Below are 17828 nucleotides of genomic sequence, written 5' to 3'. Positions count from 1 at the left end.
TTCACAACCGCTCACGAGGCACCACTGTGACCCGCATCAAGCAATTAATTTTGCTATTAAAAAAACCTCCACCACCCAGTAAAATAAAACTTTTAAAAGCCAGATCATCAGCTCGTAGCAATCAATGCAACGCTTTGCTGGTTTGCCACATTGTAGAGGTAGGAATCTCTTACTCCACATTAGAAAAATTTATAAAAGCAATTATTTATTTACACTGCAAGGTGCTGCAGTTCAGGTAAAGGCATGTCAAACCAATATTTTATGCCAGAGCAAGTGCAAGCTGTAGGCAAATACTGTCTCAAAGCATCATCATCCACGATTCTTTGGTCTCGGTACAAAACACCCATTTATCTGGCCCTTTCCTGCCTGAATGACCTGACAAGAAGTGCCCAGAAAACTCCGACACGTGCACTGGGGGTGCTGTCACGACGGGACAGCGCGCCCTCGCGTAGACGAGGCTGTTACCTGAGGTAGCCAAAGCCAGTGGCTTGTTTCCAGCAGCATTGCTTACGCCATTATGAGAACTAGCACCAAACTGCTTTTCAAGTGTCGAGGAGTCTCTACTCTGATGAACTGGGCTAGGTGTGCTTCTCTGGGGGAAGAGAAACAGGCATTTCAGTACAGGAATTATACCCAAAAGTCAACAGTTTAAACAAAATTCACATGCATTAGTGGCTCTACCGAGGAAAGAGGCTCTACTTGCTCAGTGTCCTAGATTTCGCTTGTTTTGAGAATAACATAGATGGGCACGTTATTGGACAAAAATAAATAGTGTGATTAATTAGACTGCAGTAGTATCTAGCCCAAAGCAGACACCACGCAGATAGAGGGACAGGCTCATCGTCCCGGGAAGCTTAGACTCAGGATGGCACTGCAATCAGAGATCAAACGCCTGTTTCACAGGCAGCCGGAAAGGACATAAATGGTTGTATCATGTCCCCAAGCCTGTGCACACAAAGTTCTCCAAAAAACCCCCGAACTGAAGATGAAAAGGATTAGGCTGTGTTCTCTGGTACACTCTCTGGGGGTATCATCAACAAGCAGCCTTTGCTTAAAGCAGGGAAAGAAATGCGAAATGGGAGCTCGAATAAAGGATGTGTTGAAGCAAGAGATGCCACGAGAGGGAACGTTCTCTCTCGCTGAGGCCGTACGGCTTCTGCTCGGAGCTGGGCAGACTCTAGTTCTGCTACAGCTAAAAGCCTACAGCTGGGAAAAGATAATGGATTCAATACTATGAAACAACTCCAGCTCTCCAGATACGGGATTGTAAGGCAGGCGCTTCCAGATGGATTCTAAATTCACAGCTCTAGTGAAAGCAGCAAATGTGTCTCAGTTCTCTACCGTAACACTTTTGCGACAAATATTCATGAGAAACCGGACCGGGCTTTTTTAAACTCCTCTGCACTGGGGGCAGCATGGATTTAGCAGGATTTCAGAGACATGGCCCCAAAAATTCTCTCAGTTGCTCTCTGCAGCTACACAGCAGTCACTCACACATTCGGCACTACAGCCCCAATGTGCTACTCAAGTTCACCCGACACACGTGTGTGTGATACAGACGATTTTGAATGATCTAACCGAGGCAGAAAGATTTGTCTCCCAGGGTCACGTAGGGAGGCAGGAGGTAAGAACTGAGACGTGTGATTCTCTGCTTTCACTGCCCTAAGCTCTCAGACTCTGTGCCTTTTCCACCCAGTTTAAGTCTAGGATCTCTTGAGGCATGTGCTTTACTTTCCTTCCTGGCTCAAATACCACCACCCCACAGACAAAAGAGAGTAAAAATCTACAGAACGACTAAGAGCCAAGAGGATGAATCCCCAGAGCAGCCTCCCCCGGAGCACGGACAGTGGAGATTAGCGGCCCGCTAAGGGTGCTGGTGCACGGCACCCCCTTACTGCCCGCTGTGATTTTTAGTTAGGGATGGAAAGCGTGGACAATCCCTTACTCACCACCTTCTCAACACGGCTAGGTAGGACTACGCTGGCCAGAGGGATACTAACAGGGAGTTTATTGGGCTGCACTGTGCTGAGAGGAATACTGATAGGTAGGCTGGTGATAGTTTCTCCATTACTCACAGAGGTTCTCTCTCTCAAAACCTGTAAACACAAAAGAGAAAGGAATGATCTTAGCGACACGCTATTACTGAAAAGACTTTTTAAACTAATAGTAACCTGCTCATTTATATTCCCTCCCTCCCTTTTTTTTTAAAAAAAGAATTACACAAAGACATTGAGGGGCTGGAGCGTGTCCAGAGAAGGGCAACGGAGCTGGTGAGGGATCTGGAGAACAAGTCTTGTGAGGAGAGGCTGAGGGAGCTGGGGGTGTTCAGCCTGGAGAAGAGGAGGCTGAGGGGAGACCTTCTCGCTCTCTGCAACTCCCTGAAAGGAAGGGGTAGGCGGGGGGGGGTGGTGGTCGGTCTCTTCTCCCAGGTCACTAGGCTATGTGTATTTCTCCCAACCTCCCAAGGCTATGGGACAAGAGGAAACGGCCTCAAGTTGCGCCAGGGGAGGTTCAGATTGGATAGTAGGAACAATTTTTACACGGAAGGGGTTATTAAGCCTTGGAATGGGCTGCCCAGGGAAGTGGTCAAGGCACCATCCCTGAAGGTATTTATAAGATGGGTAGAGATAGTGCTTAGAGACGTGGTTTAGTGATGGATTTTATCGGTTAGGTTGATGGTTGGACTAGATGACCTTAAAGGTCCCTTCCAACCTGGGCAATTCTATGATTAAGAGCAATGACCGTGGAGCAAAGCTGACTCAGACACCAATATCCAACAGCAGAGCAATAGGTAAAAATAAAGCTACTGCTGCCCCCAAGCACAAGGCAAAGGCTGCCTTAGGCAAGCTCATTTCCCAGTGTCTTTGTCAGAGCTCTGTGAAAAGCACTCATTGACAGAATTCATATCTTGAGGCCCTCTGTACGCTGAAGATGCAGTAGCCAGAAATATTTCCATGGTAACCTCCTACTGGAAGGCACCTGCCTGCTCTGAGATGAGCACCAATATGATTCATGGCCAGACCAATTACGTGGACAATTTTTTGTTATTTTTCTTTTTTTAAACCATGAAAGAGTCTATTTTTCAAGTTCAAGTAGGCACACGCCAGATCAAAGAGAAATCCTACCACATTACTGGTCCGGTTCACATGCAAACCAGTAACTCAGGGGTGAGCACATCTCTCACGGGCACAGTATTCTCGTCCTCTAGCCAGTTCCTTCTTTTGATCGTACCACACCTATTGTATTTTGTGTTATTTTCCATGCCAAGCTGACCACAGAAGGGAGCCTGCCCACGTACCCTAATTTGGCCCATTTTTTCTTTGTTCTCCCAGGTGTAACATCCCCGCACAAACAGATCTCTTACCTTCTCGCCTGCAACTGGTAAGGCCGCTGGGGAAGAGGGCCGAGTTTCCTGAGGACTCAGCTTTATGCCATTTGAAATACCAGGGCTTGGATATGTAAGGCCATTCTCTTTGACATGGTCAGCTCTGGAACAGAGACGTACGATCGTTAGGATACAAAAGTTAATGACTTCTCTTTCTCAAGGAACTCCTGTACCAGACCCAAAGCACTGTACCACCTTATTCACCCAGTCAATCAGCTGGCACTACTGGTTTTCCTGACACAAAACTTTTAAAAGTGTATAAAACTCCGCTTTTAAAAATATTTTTCCACAATCCAAACCAACCCCTGTTATTAAAACCAAGCAATAGCATTGCCCCTCCTTTCCCATCCTGGGAAATGATCACTCTCACCTCTGTATCTCATTAGTTGTTGCTTTTCCATTGACTGCGTGGTCTTGATTCAAGTGTCTCCTCAGGGCTATTTTAGCCGGGGAAAACCTGGTATAATCGGGTAAGGACAAGCTCGTCGTCTTGTCTGCCTTCTGTCTGCTGCCGTGGTTCGGGGTACACGGAACTATGTCTTGGTCCAGGTGAGAGGTGGTGTACTGAGGGGTGTTCTGCTTGGACGAGGGCCTGCTAAAAGTGTTATGGATTTCGTAGGGAGTCGCGTGGCCGTTCATGGAGAGTTCAGGGCTCATGCCGTTGATGTGGGGCATAGGGAACTTAGAGCATTCCAGCTCCAGTTGGAACCTGCCGTGATCAGCCTCAGGATCACGGCTCAGATGGGGTTTATTGCGGAGCTGCACTGACAGCGACTCATCAGACGGCGTGTACGACTTCAGCTGCAGGAGCTCCTGCTGCCTTTGACTTTTCTCAAGTTCCACAATGCTGATCTTTAAATGAAGAGGAGGACAATGATTAAAGACCACACTTAACAATTCTATCATCTAGCTTCTCAGGAAAAACGGCCCCATTTCTGGGAACGAGGCAGAACAATTGACCCAAGATTTGAGAAACAAATTTCAACGTGCTGCTCTGAGCTTGAGGCCAAAAGGCGCAGGTAAAGGGAACGGCTCAGAGACTCTGGGAAAGCACCTTTCAGATCTTGAAAGTCAACATAAATTATCTCCAACTTATACAGAGAGCACGGAGTAACTCAGTACTGCCAGGCATTGAAGTGACTCCATGCCGAGGCACCCAGAGGCAGGATTAGCTCCAGTGCTGATCTCACAGGGAAAGAAAAGTTCCTCAGTCACAGGAGTTTAATTTCTTTTCACTGCAGTCAGTGACGTTCTGTAGAAACCAATTCCTGACCCAAGACATCAGAGCACGCAGAAGACATTCTAATGAAGCCACATATTATGCAAATAAGCTGGACCTTTCTTTTCACCCAGTCATGCTTTTTAATTCTATTTCATGGAATCATGGAATTGTTGGAGTTGGAAGGGACCTCTAGAGACCATCTAGTCCAACTCCCCTGCTACAGCAGGGTTGCCCAGAGCACATCACTCAGGATGGCATCCAGGTGGGTCTTGAAGATCTCCAGAGAAGGGGACTCCACACCCTCCCCGGCCAGCCTGTTCCAGGGCTCTGGCACCCTCACCAGAAAGAAGTTTCTCCTCATATTTAAATGGAACTTCCCATGTTCCAGCTTGTGCCCATTGCCCCTTGTCCTGTCACTGGAAACCACTGAAAAGAGTCCAGCTCCATCATCCTTCAACCCACCCTTCAGGTACTTCACGATAAACCATGATTCCTCCTTCCACAGCATTACCAAGGAATCAGGTCACAGCATCTATTTCCTTTAAAAGTTATCCGCATCCTTATTCTTCAAGTTTACCAAAACCCCCTAATAAAAAGATTAGTCTCTGGGGGAGGAGAGTGGGGGAAGAAAAAAGGTCACCCAGCTTATCCTTTACCATCACATTTAGTTAAATCCCCTTAACTGGCCCCGCTGCCCAAGAGCTGCCCCAGGCTGGTGATTCCAGATTTATTTCTTGCTCTCTACCTGCAATTCCAAACAGTGCTTTTGTTTCTCAGAAATCTGATTCTTCAGCGCCTGCTTCTCTTTCAGCAGGTTCTCCAGTGACAGCGTTGACCAGTCCAGCTTCAGCTCTTCACACCGTGCCTTCAGCTGCAAAGACACGGGACAAACAGATCGAAAGACAACTTTAACCACTTCACACCACCCAAGGTGTGAGCTGAAAGGCACCCACATTTCAACTGGGTATGTGCAAGAAGCTTCTTAGCCCACTGAAAACTCCTCTCAGCTTAAGCCAAATGCCACCAAAATGGTCCTGTGGTCACCATGTAATGTGGCAGGAGGTGGCCTGGTAAATAAAGGTCACCAAGAGAAAGGACCACCTTCATTCTTTCCTCTATCACAGAATGATATGGGGTTGGAAGGGACCTCTGGAGATCATCTCCTCCAACCCCCTGCCACAGCAGGGTCACCCAGAGCAGGTCGTATAGGAATGTATCCAGGTGGGTTTTGAATGTCTCCAGAGACGGAGACTCCACCACCTCTCTGGGCAGCCTCTTCCAGGGCTCTGCCACCCTCACAGGAAAGAACTTCCTCCTCATGTTTAGCTGGAGGAACTTATGTTCAAGTTTGTGCCTGGTACCTTTTGTCCTGTCACTGCATGACCTCCCTCAACCTGCTAGTCACACTCTTCTTGATGCACCCCAGGAGACCACTGGCCTTCTTGGCCACAAGGGCACATTGCTGGCTCATGGTCATCCTCTTATCCACCAGGACTCCCGCGTCTTTTTCCACAGAGCTGCTCTCCAGCAGGTCACCCCCAGCCTGTACTGGTATGGGTGGTTATTCCTCCCCAGGTGCAGGACCCTAAACTTGCCCTTGTTGAATTTCATCAGGTTCCTCTCTGCCCAACTCTCCAGCCTGTCCAGGTCTCACTGGATGGCGGCACAGCCTTCTGGTGTGTCAGCCACCCCTCCCAGCTTTGTGTCATCAGCAAACTGATGAGGGTACACTCTGTCCCCTCATCCAGGTCATTGAAGAATATATTGAACATCATTCTTCCCTGCTACAGAGGAGCTACAGCAGCAGGATAATTTTTTATTCTTTCAGACACCTTGAGGACAGGAGCAGCCCTTGGCTCGTGACCTGTCCTCCTTACACAAATGGGAGCGTCACCCACTACTAGGACCCCAGCGCTGTACGCACCAGCTGTAAGCTCTGGTTCCTGAGTTCACTGTTGTCCTTCTCCAGCTGTTTCGTCTGTTCTTTCAGTTGCTGATTGTGAGCAGAGATTTCCTTCTGAGCCTGAATCAGGTCGTTGTACGTCAGAGCTTTAACTCCCAACTACAAGATGAAGGGCGAGAAGGAAAGAGATCATTCAATAAGGTCTTGACCCCCTAATTCCAGATGACCGTCACAGTCAAAATGACATTGAGGAGATCCACGGAACTCACACAGCTCACAGGGGTCCCCTAGCACCCTCCCAGACACTCTGTCATTGCTAGGGGATAACAGGGACAGAAGTGCCTCACTTGGAGCTGCCTTTCCAGCAATTCAACTTTGAAACTGGCATTTAGTTTCCTGCCAGCCAGAAGAGCACTATTTTTATAGAGAGCCACCATGTTTCCTTCTGTGCTTCCGAACTTGCATCAGCAACACAGAGTCCATCCAACCAGCAGGGGATGTTTCCTCCACTGAAACACCACAGCGTCTGTGGTCTGCCACCCCCCTCCCGTGGATCCAGAGCGGCACACAACCATTTCAACGATAAATTAAAAAAAAAAACAACTAAACAGTGATACAGATTCCATATTATTTCGCATGATCTGCTGCAAAACAGAGGCTGAAGACCTGACGCTGCTCTGGTCTTACTCATTTTTATCAAAACCGTTTGCATGCAGATGACTAACGAGCATCCACTTCCACCACATCAGGGCTACCTCATCAAGTTTCTGCTGAAAAAGACGTTTGATTTCCTCTTTCTGTGCCTGGCAGTGGGTGAATAACTGCTGTGCTGTCCCCAGTAGCTGAGCATTCTTTTCCTGGAAGAGGGAAAAGTGAGAAAATACACTTTTAGCACCAGCTGCAGCACGGTCCATCCCAGTAAGATGCTTACACCCAGTTGGAATCGTGAGTTGGGAGAGAATCCGAGCTCGGAGGAGAGACGTATGAACTAATCCAGCTCCGTCTCAGACCGCCGTGGGCCTGTATTTGTTAGTGTTCAGCACTTGGTGAAGTTAATTAAGCTGAAAAGAGCTTTTAAGTAATTTTTTTCTGCTATATGGTAAAATATAATCAGGGTAGTCTTAAGAATTGGTTTTTATCCTCCTAGCACGCTGCAAAGTAGTAATAATCACATCCTACAGAGCAGAAATGGAACTGGAAAAGATTATCTGTATGAAATCCGTTACTAAACTGGGAACAGAATCTAAATCTCCAGAGTCCCAATTCAGAGCTTTCCTATACAATGCTCATGGAAGACACGCAGTAAATGAAAATACACTGTGGGGGAGGTAGGAAGAAAGTCATAAATAAACCAAACCACTTGTACTTCTAATGCCAAAATTACTTCAGTGGCCACCCGACCCCTCCGCTCGCAGGGAACATTTCCTGCCCGTAATGGCCCTTAACGAGATACTTGCTCACTCATTTCATGGTCCTGCACTACGTGAGCAGCAAGGGCAAGGGTAGGACTGGCTAAAAAAAAAAAAAAAAAAAAAAAAAAATCTCATTTATTCAGTTCCCAGTTGAAGGACGAGCGCAGCAAGAGGAGCGGGCTCTGGAGATTACGCTTTTCTCCAACTTTTGCTGCTGAGGCCAAACAGGAATCGTGCAGAAACTGAGTCATCGCTCCAGAAAAGCGGAGGACGAGGGTAAAAAAAGCAGCTTGATCTTCCAAGCAACCCATTTTGTGAAGCGAGGCGGCAGCGTGCGAGCAAACACAGGCCCTGGCACACAGCTTTTGGGGCTCTCACGCCAAGGACCTGGGCAAACTCTTGAGTCACTGCAAGGCTCCAGGGCTGCCATCGGTGATGCTGAGAAACTCCCGCGTGCTCTCAGCATCACTCACTTCTCGCAGCCATCACCAGCCCTGGAGGAGCCGACAGCTCCATCTAAGGGCAATCCGGTGAACTGGCAGCCCACTGCACCTCGGTTATTTTCAAATGGTATTATAGAAATGTTTTTCTTGTACTTGAAACACCTTCACGTAAGAGGGAGTTATTAAATAGAGTATACAATAGCACCTCATCCAGCAAAGTTCTGCTTCTGTGAAGTTTAACTTGCCACGCTCTCAGTGTAACACTCCATTAAAAAAACTATTTTCATACCGAATTCCTCATTTTAATGTCTGAAAGTACGGAACAGCTGTCAGACACCGACGTGAAGTGATTACTTTTCCACACTCTCAATTTATACTTTCAGCGTTCAGCGCAACACTCGCACGCTATCATTTCTCAAGCCGTTTTCTGGGCATGGGAGATAAATTAACTTTACGCTGACTTTCCGGACAAGCAGAAAAATATGCTGCTTAAGGAAAAAGTTGAAAAGTCGAAGTGCTGTTTGACTGTGAAAACAAATGGAAACAAGCATAGAAAAAAGTTTTGCACAAACAGCACATCAGCACGAACCAATTCTCAGTATTGAAGTAGCTTCTCTCATCGGGAAAAGGAGTTCCCATTATGGAAACTCCTGGGAAATAAGGCTACAGCTTCATGCTGACACTTTCACAAAGAGCACAGCAAAGGAAAGCTTCCACGAGGGCTACCAAAAGCTAGACTTGGCCAGAAGCTGAAGATTATTGTTGGACTCTATGGGGAAAGCTTCTTCCATAGAAGTATCAAGCAGAGTCTCTCATCAGGACTAATTTTTAAAGGAATTAAATTATTCATTAATTGAGGTAAAGCGACACAAGAAGAAAAGGTGCTTGGCCAGTAGATCTCCTCCCTCTGCTGGGGAGGTGGCTCCATAGCAGAGAAAAACTCCTCTCTCCACAGCTGCAGGGATTTCTTCACCTTTCCATGTATTTCAACCCACAACTTGGTAAATTCACACTGTTTCCACCAGCGTAACCTTAAGACATTAAAATTATCAATATTACGGATGCTTCATTAAGTCTCTTAAATCAGTAATGACAGTTTGGATTTTTAATCATACTTCAGTTTGTTAAAAGTTCAATGAGGAATCCTGAGAACTGCGGAGAACTCAATTCATTTAGGCTTCCCTACAGCAGGAAAAGAAGAGGAGATCAAAAACCAGAAAATTCAGTTCCGAGGAATTAGTATCTGGGTGTTTTTCAAGATAGTCATTCAAAGTTGCTAAATTCTTTAACTAGATTAAGGACAATTTAATTGTCTAAGAGCAGTTTGACCAGCAGCTCGCAGGAAGGGCAGGAACATGTTTGGGCAGTGATGCTGCTGGAGGGGTTGACTATCACCTCTGCTCCTGTCACCTGCAAGACACTTAGAGAAGAAAAGCAGCTGCCAACATCAAATGGGAGAAAAGGACAGGGTTCCAGACACTGCTTCCTGCATAGGTGTGCACATTCATGCCAAAACAGAGGAAAAACACAGAAATACTGAATTAAGACTTATCAGGCGGAGGGGGACCAGAGGGGAGGTGCATCTCTCCCAGTTTGCAGAGAGGAAATTTAAGCACACAAAGAGTGACCAAGTTCACAATAAAATCCCAAAGGACAGTCATTCAGCCCAAGCATCACTCTGGTGGAATCTTCACAATTGGCCTGGTGCAGCGCTGGTGGGAAGGGCACACAATTCCCATCTCCAGCACTTTTCCCCCACATCCAAGGTATCTGGTATCCGGGCAATTTGGTTTAGAAGTGTTAAAAGTGAGACCTACCTTTTCCTGCTCCAGTAACTGTTGCAGACTCGCTTTGTACTGAGGAGTTTTCATGTATGCCATGAACTGCATGTACTGGATCTTAAAAGAGTCTGCAAAATAAACAAGATGATACATTTCAAGTGAGAGGAAGCACAATTCTCCTGTTTACCCCTTTACTCCCTTGACACCTCTCCCCCTTTGCTCTCTCTTGCTTTGTATTTGGACTGTAGGTCAGACCAAGCCAATTAAAGACCAATTTAGAGCCCACTGAAAATCCATCTTCTGATGCAAGCGGAACTCTTGGATCCATTAGCTACCTCTAACAGACACCCCAATGGAAGCCATGACAACGCCTTCAAACCGCAGAGGAAGATGATGGGTGTTAATGGTGCGTTTGCAGGATGAAAGAGGAGCTGAACGGCTTTTAATGCAATGCAAGTAGAAATAATAGGAGAGATGAGCTGTAACAGCTGAAACCAGCCCTGAGCTCAGAGCACTCATTCTCCCGGAGCCGGGAGACAGGACTTCCTGTGCTCCTCCAACCTCCTCTCTCTTTCTCTAGAGTAAGAAATCAGTCACCACAGCAAGAGAGCAGGAGCTCAGGACACCACAGGTGCCCTCGGTCTCCACATAGACAGGAACATTACATCACATCCCCAGATGATCCTCGTTTGGCTCATGCCCAATGCCAAAGGCCAGAAACAGTTGGAGGGGGAGGAACGAAAAGACCCAAAAAACCACACCCCAGGTTTTCCCTTAAATCACCTCTTGCACATGGAGCACATTTTCCAACCACACCACCTTTGTGACCTCAAAAACTCAGGCAACATCTCATTTACTTTGCTCTAAGTTTTGCAGAGAAAATGGAGCAGTGCTCTCCAAGACTGTATCATTTAAGAATGAGAGAATGGTTTCATTTAAAATAAAGTTATTTCTGACTAGCCATTTCCATTTAAAGTTATTTTGGATCCCTGCTAAACCCAAACTTATTTTCTTTTGTGCCAGACGAGAGCTGAAACAATGTCAAAAACCAAACACAGACCAAGACATCAACCTCAGCAGCAAGAGAAGAGCCCTCCTGGTGATGCCCAGAGGAGTGGGGAAAGATGGGGGAGAAGCTGTCCCCCCCTCTCCTGTTCAATATACAGCTTCCCAGAGTGGAAATTTGATTTACTGCACGTTCAGAAACCTCAGAGTGGAGGTTCCCGTGACAAAGGCGGTGACATTAGCCTTACCTAGCAGCTTCTGTAGTGCGGGTGGGGTGGGTGTCACCAGTAGCTGGTTGGATGAATGCCGTTGCACTTTAGGAGGTAGTTGGTAATATGGACTATGAGGTGACTTGTACGCATCTGAAGAGGGAAACAGAGATAACCTATCACACTCTGAAAGTCAGTGTTTCTGGCAAGTCCTTTGCCATTAGAAAGCACATCATTTACAACCCAAGAGGCAGTAACTTTGCTAGATCAACACACTGCAACTAGTTGCTTGGAAGGACATCTACAGTTTATCCTTGGACCAGCAGCAGGGACAAGCAATCGGCCACAACTCAGCTCCAGCTTCTGGCCAAGCACCTGCAGATTCAATCTCCATCTTCTCCCAGAGGCATCCCCCCATCTCAAGGGGAGCTTTGCTTTGGTGGAAGGGAGAAGTCATGACACAAACCCAAACTAAACCCAGCAATAACGGAGGAATGACTCCAAGCCTTCAGAGCCTCAGAAACTCATCTCCACTCCTGTGGCAGGGAGAGGCTTCCTCCACTGCCAGCCTTGAACTCACCCTGAGGAGAGGATGACGATGTCTGTGAAACAGTTTGAGCGTGCAGAAGTTCTAGTGCAGTTTGGTTCTTCTTGGTCTTGCGCTCTGTATTTGCAGTGTTCATTTTCTTGGGACGTCCTCGTTTCCTGCCTGCCATTTTCCTTCCTTTTTTACTCAGCTTCTTCTTCCGTGCTTTAGAGGGAGATGGCTTTTTAACAGAATTTGCTCCAGCCTTTTCTTCTTCAGCACCAGAATCCTAAGAGATTTTTAAAAGCCAAAAGCTCATTACTCATTTATACCTACCTATGCAGCATTCCTTTTAAGTAAGCATTAATAACTTCGTTTAATAATATTATGAAAGGAAACTGATGCACTGTAGTTAAATAAATTGCCAGAGAAGTAGACTTGCTTGGGGTAAGAGTTGTCCCCAACACCCAAGGACTTGTGTTCATTGTCTTCTGGACTTACTCATTAAAGAAAAGGAAATCTATAACTGTTGTCTAAGAAAAGCCGATCATTCACTCTATATTCTTCAACGGAATGTCATTAAAAAGTCAAAGCACATTCAATGCTTGATATTTTAGTGCAGGAACAGTCACTCATTGCTAAGAGCATTATGCAACGGAATGAGAAAGGAAATGAGTCTTCGCAGAAGAGACTCGGCACGCTCTGAACCCCACTCAATGGGTTATGACTCAGGGAAAGCTGGTGCTGAATGTACGCGAGGGTGGACAACCAACTGCTCGTCACCCTCCAGAACCTTTATTCCCAGAATGAGTGATGCAATTCCCAAGCGCAGCTTTTAAGTCACTCCATCAGATTTTTGTCTACAGCACCAGTTACACCAGTTTGGGTGTTCAGAACACGCACAGAGGCTCCCCACGGAATCGGGCTTTTCCTGCCACGGGCTCTGAGCTCGTCCAGGGCTCGAGAGAAAACACATTCACTCTGCGAAAATGCAGGACGTTCACCTTGTTTTCTTGAACCTTCGTTGGAGTAGTTGTGTTGCTCTTGTTTTCTCTTTGTTGACGACGTCTAGCTGCCTCTTGTTCCTCCTGGATAAACGGGTTAAAAGACTTAATTATTTACTCATATATTTATCACTTTTGAATGCAGATTACTGTTTCCCAGCTTAGTCCTCAAAAAGAGGGTATAAGTGCTCTCATCATAAAACACCTAATTAAAAAAACCAATCTTTTGTTACCAGCAAGGGAAAAAACTTACCCTGCCTCAGGCGACACTCAGGGGGATAAGGAAGATAAATGTAAGCCCCCCTTTTGCCCAGCATTACCTACACTAATGGGTTCCAAACAGGCAGCCACAGGGCAAAGGAGATTAAGCCCCAACCTCTTCCCTTATTCTGCCCCTCCCAATCCCACCCCCGAGACCACACGCTGCTGTTACAAGTTGTGGGTTTGGTTTTTTAAAAAAAATATTAATATTTCAATAGCTTCACCTATATCCCAAACATTTCACGTGTTGCTACATCGCTTTAAAAAGCTTACATGACTTGAAATGGCAAAGCCATTAATCATCGTCTAATTAAATTTTAGTCAATTCGGTAGAGACTGAAAAAAGCCAAAAGCAGCAACTTTTAAGGTTGCCTTACTACTAGGCAGTAGGGACAGGAAATTGCAAAAAGCTCACTCAAAGCCTTTCTTGTACCTTCCAGGTGAGGTTTAATTTGCATAAGAATTCTGGCAATTCCAACACCTCTTCAGTTTAAGCACGACCGTTGAGATGGCAGTTTTAATACCCCACCATCACCAGCAGGGAAGCTCAAAAGCACAGGGATGCCACTCTGCATTTTTGATTTTGACTCCAAGAAGTCTTTTTTTCCTCCTAAATTTGAATTCAGCAGTCCGAAATTCAGTCTCAAAGCTACCATTAATCTGTTTTCAACACTTACTGAGCAAGTCACTCTGAAGAGTAACATTCACCTGAAATTTTAAATTAAGTGGCCTCTCTTAATTCTCTTCTCTTACTGGGAATACCAGCCCCATTAGTTGTTTCAGATTAATCCAGCCCAGCACAGGCTCAAAAATCCTCTGGCATTTTAATTCCGCGTGTGATAGCAGAGACTGCAGCAAGTGACAATACATTTCACGTCTCAAATAGCATGTCCCAAAAGGAACATCCCAGAGAGTTCTTCATTTCCACGCAGCTGAGCGCCAGGATACATCCAAACTATCACTTCCTTCTTTAACTTCAGTTCTTTAATGAACTAATGGTTCTTTACAGACCAAAACCACCTTGTGGCTGCCCCATTAATTCTCTATTTGAAAGCCCTTGAACATGACTCTGTTAGTGCTCCATGGCATGTGATGCTTCACTTCAATTAGCTCCACACCCACCTTCCTTGCTCAGCAAGAAAATTTGATATTCTATCAATTCTCTACATCTTTAACAAGTAACTAAACTCCTCGCAGTGGCTACTCCATTACTTTGGGTCTTCTACAGAAAAAATAACTGAAAACTTACCCTGAGTTTTGGATTTTTGAGACTAGAAAAATAGTTTTCAAGCTGAAAATAGAAGATAAGATAGTCATTTGCAAAGTCACGACAGATGAATACATAAGAACGAAATACTAGCTGAAGACAAACGCAGAACTGCAGCAATTCTGACTGGTTTTCTTCTGATAAGCTACATCAAGAAGCCGTTTGCATTTATTCTTTTAGCAGCACAGACACGATGTGTGGCCGGACATAATCCGAGCCTCACCAAGGTTTTATCGTCTCACCACGGCCTCTCCTTGTTTTAAAGCTTTTTGTGTCATATATCTCTGCTCAGCAGAAGGTTATTTTCAATGAAGCCACTTCACTCTTGTACTCCACTACAACATTTATCTGCGCTCTAGCCTATTCTTTAACAAAAGCAGACTTCGAAAAATAGTCTTGCTATGGTACTGTAAAAAAACTCAGTGTGGGAATAAACTGTTTCTCCGCAAATGTTTACATTTCTACAGGGTTGTTTCTGTTTTCTTTAACCGAAAAACCCCAACAGCGAATGCCCCAGCATTGTTAGGGAGCTTTGGCTGGTTCTACAGCAACTGAAGTTCAACTAAAACTGAGATTTACTGCTGGAATAGGATGGAGTGAAAAGGTCTGCGCACCACAAAGCAAACTGAAGAATTAAAGACCCGCAGAGCCTTTACTCAGTGGGGAAGCTGGAGCACGAGACCACCATTCTGTATAGCTGAATATTCCAGAGCACAAGAAGGAATTATATTGGTAAATCTGTGCACCTTCATTTAATTAACAGACTACCGCAGTGCTGTCCCTAATTACTCTGTTAGCGTAAGATGCGCTGAAGCAGCCAGAGGTGACACCACGCAGGACCCTCTGCACGTCCAGCGGGATGGAACACGTAACAGGGGAATGCATCCCTTCTAATTAGGTGCGCAAACGAACGTGAAAGCGATTCCCAAGAAGAAGGAATGTTGATTCCAGGGCAGGTAAAGCAGCCAGAGGTTTTCCAGCTGGCGTTTGTACTCACTATGGTTCGGTCAATAGTATGCAGGTAGTAAGAAACTGGTTTCCCGGTCCATGACACAGACCCTTTCAGTGGCGACAGCTCCACAACTCTCATTATAGTGCCAATGTCTACAGGGAGAAAGTCAGTTTAGGAACCACTCGCTTCTACTCAGCCGAAACCAGCCCTGCAACAGGACGGGCTTATTCAAAGCACAGATACATGGGATATTCAGACAGCAACGGCCTAGAAAAAAACCCCCCGCAGCGAGTTTAAAAAGCAATTTCTGTTTCTCTTGCTACATGAACCCTACAGAAGACTTAAGAAATTTGGAAGATCTACCTTTACTCTAGAACGACTCTCTGAAGAGAGAAAAATTAAGTGCTAGGGCTTTTAACAAACACAACTTTCCTGTGTCTCAGAGACAACGTTTAGGAGGAGCCCAGTGAGAACACATCTGTAGTAACAGCCAGGATTTAATTAGGTAGAAGCAGTTACAGAACGTCATTAGGGCCAACCCATGTAAACTGGAACTGCACTATATTTGGACTGGGGACAAACATGTTTTGTATTTGCTTTCTTGCCCGTATTTGTTTTGTTCCCTAGAATTAATAGGTGTGGGATGTGTCTAAGCATTGCCATAACCACTGAACGCTGAGCGAGGGGCAGGACTGCAGAAGAAATTATGGCACGCTTCTAATTAAATACAAAATTACCCAGAAGAGTCAAAAAAGCAAAGTTTAGGATTCAGCAACTTCAACCACTATTTTAACCACATTTTAATACTTGTTTTGGTTTGTCTCAACTCTTTCCACATTTCCATTTCTTTTTCCAGATGGAACTACTAAGGACAAAAATGGTATTGAGGAAAAAAAAAAAAAAAAAAAAAAGGTTTATCTTTTCCACTAGAGTTTTTAAATTATTTAACTGTTCATACTTTAGATCAAAACATTAGACAGACAGGGAAGCCATGGGACTCAGATCATACTCAGGCACAAAAAGACCCCGCTGAATAAAAGAATTATGAAAAACCTCGCAGAGCAGCAGCATAAGGCACAGAAATCTCTGCATGTGATGGCTCTCGGCCACGTTTGATGCCACGAGATCTCAGAGGGTGACGTGTCCCCAGAGCGTCCCTTGGAACAGGCCATCGGGAGCGGAGCAAGCCCCAGGCCCAGTACATCCCCTGTGTCTCCATTTGATACTGGTATTTCCCCAAGTACAGTATGGCCACAGAATGGGATTAAGACCTAAAATTCATTCCCACAATTGTCCCTCCCTGTCTGTAACACACAAAGGTAATTTCTATTCAGGATCTTTTATCTGAATCCCTGGAAGAGTTTCCTGTTAGCGGAAGCTCTTATCTGTTCTTAAGCTACGCGATCTCATTTCCCCAAATCTTAATTAGCTACCTCTATATAATTTTAACATCAACATTCCCATTAAGCATTAAATAACAGTTGATTTATAAAACTTCAGCGTTGTAGAAAACTCCTGCCCATGAGTGCGCTCTGGGGTGAAAGCTGGAATGGGATAAAGAACTGGCTCAACGATAAGCAGAATCAGGGCTTTTATTAAGTGAAAAATCTAGTACACAGTGGCCCCTTTGCCTCCCCCCCTCCACTTTTTTTTAATAACTGCAGTCTCCCAAACCTAGCAAAGAGAGATAACAAAATGGTCAGAAGCCAGGAAAGAAAGGTTTGAGAAGCCAAAAAAATTTATTTACATAGGCAGGTCTCCTAATTGAAACTTTAGAAGTGCCTTCTTCTGTTTCACCTAGTCCTACAAGGCTTCACTCAGGGGCTCTTTGTCTGGTTCACAAACTGACAGGCTGATCCCAGCCCTCCGGAGCTTTGAGGATTTCCACAAGTACCATTCTGCCTTTTTTGCCTTTTATTTTCCAATAAATATCTACAAAGGACTGGCAAACCAGGACCCGACGGTTAATAAGGTTCCAAACAATCAGATGCCACAGAGAAGAGTATCAAAGAGGAAGGGAAAGGGCAGGTTTGGGTGTCTGATGCACAGGACATTCACAACAACTCAAGCTCAGTAAAAAAAGCTCACGATGGCACTATTTCAGTGAAATGCCTTAATGACAGTCTTCAAATTACTATTCTTGAAAAGCAGTTTACCGTGAGCGTCAGGCCAAAAACGGAGAGCACAGCTTGAGATCTGTAACTCGGCGTGGTACTAGCCCACGTCTGCACAAGGAGGGGAATAAGGCGGTTTTGAAATTTAGGGCATGTTTTGCACTGGACACAGTAAATATGTGTAAAACCCAGCTCGGATCGTTCTTTTGTTTGAAAAATTTCAACAATAAAAAAAATTGAAAAAAAGGTCAGAAGCAAAACCAACAAGGCAGGGTGTTAGTAATCTCCAACCCTCGTTAAACCGCAGTTCCCACACTTGCAAAGGGCAACATTGGCAAATCTCA

The 17828-nt window shown here is 45.4% G+C and overlaps 1 protein-coding gene across 1 annotated transcript in view; it reads right to left on the bottom strand.

The window, feature by feature from the left end:
• The window catches only part of DOT1L (DOT1 like histone lysine methyltransferase), a 73477-nt gene that overhangs the window by 10053 nt on the left and 45596 nt on the right, over positions 1 to 17828 (bottom strand). The window contains exons 11-23 of the mRNA XM_074163626.1: positions 15416 to 15522; positions 14401 to 14442; positions 12891 to 12974; positions 11941 to 12175; positions 11400 to 11513; positions 10183 to 10274; positions 7266 to 7367; positions 6532 to 6669; positions 5353 to 5478; positions 3756 to 4237; positions 3365 to 3488; positions 1950 to 2096; positions 466 to 592 (exon numbers count right to left, since the gene is read on the bottom strand). Of these exons, the coding sequence (XP_074019727.1) occupies positions 466 to 592; positions 1950 to 2096; positions 3365 to 3488; positions 3756 to 4237; positions 5353 to 5478; positions 6532 to 6669; positions 7266 to 7367; positions 10183 to 10274; positions 11400 to 11513; positions 11941 to 12175; positions 12891 to 12974; positions 14401 to 14442; positions 15416 to 15522 (1920 nt within the window). The remainder of the gene's footprint in view (positions 1 to 465; positions 593 to 1949; positions 2097 to 3364; positions 3489 to 3755; positions 4238 to 5352; positions 5479 to 6531; positions 6670 to 7265; positions 7368 to 10182; positions 10275 to 11399; positions 11514 to 11940; positions 12176 to 12890; positions 12975 to 14400; positions 14443 to 15415; positions 15523 to 17828) is intronic.

Source organism: Numenius arquata, chromosome 25 (assembly GCF_964106895.1).
Source record: "Numenius arquata chromosome 25, bNumArq3.hap1.1, whole genome shotgun sequence".
Taxonomy (NCBI): domain Eukaryota; kingdom Metazoa; phylum Chordata; class Aves; order Charadriiformes; family Scolopacidae; genus Numenius; species Numenius arquata.
This window is presented reverse-complemented; position numbering and strand designations above follow the sequence as displayed.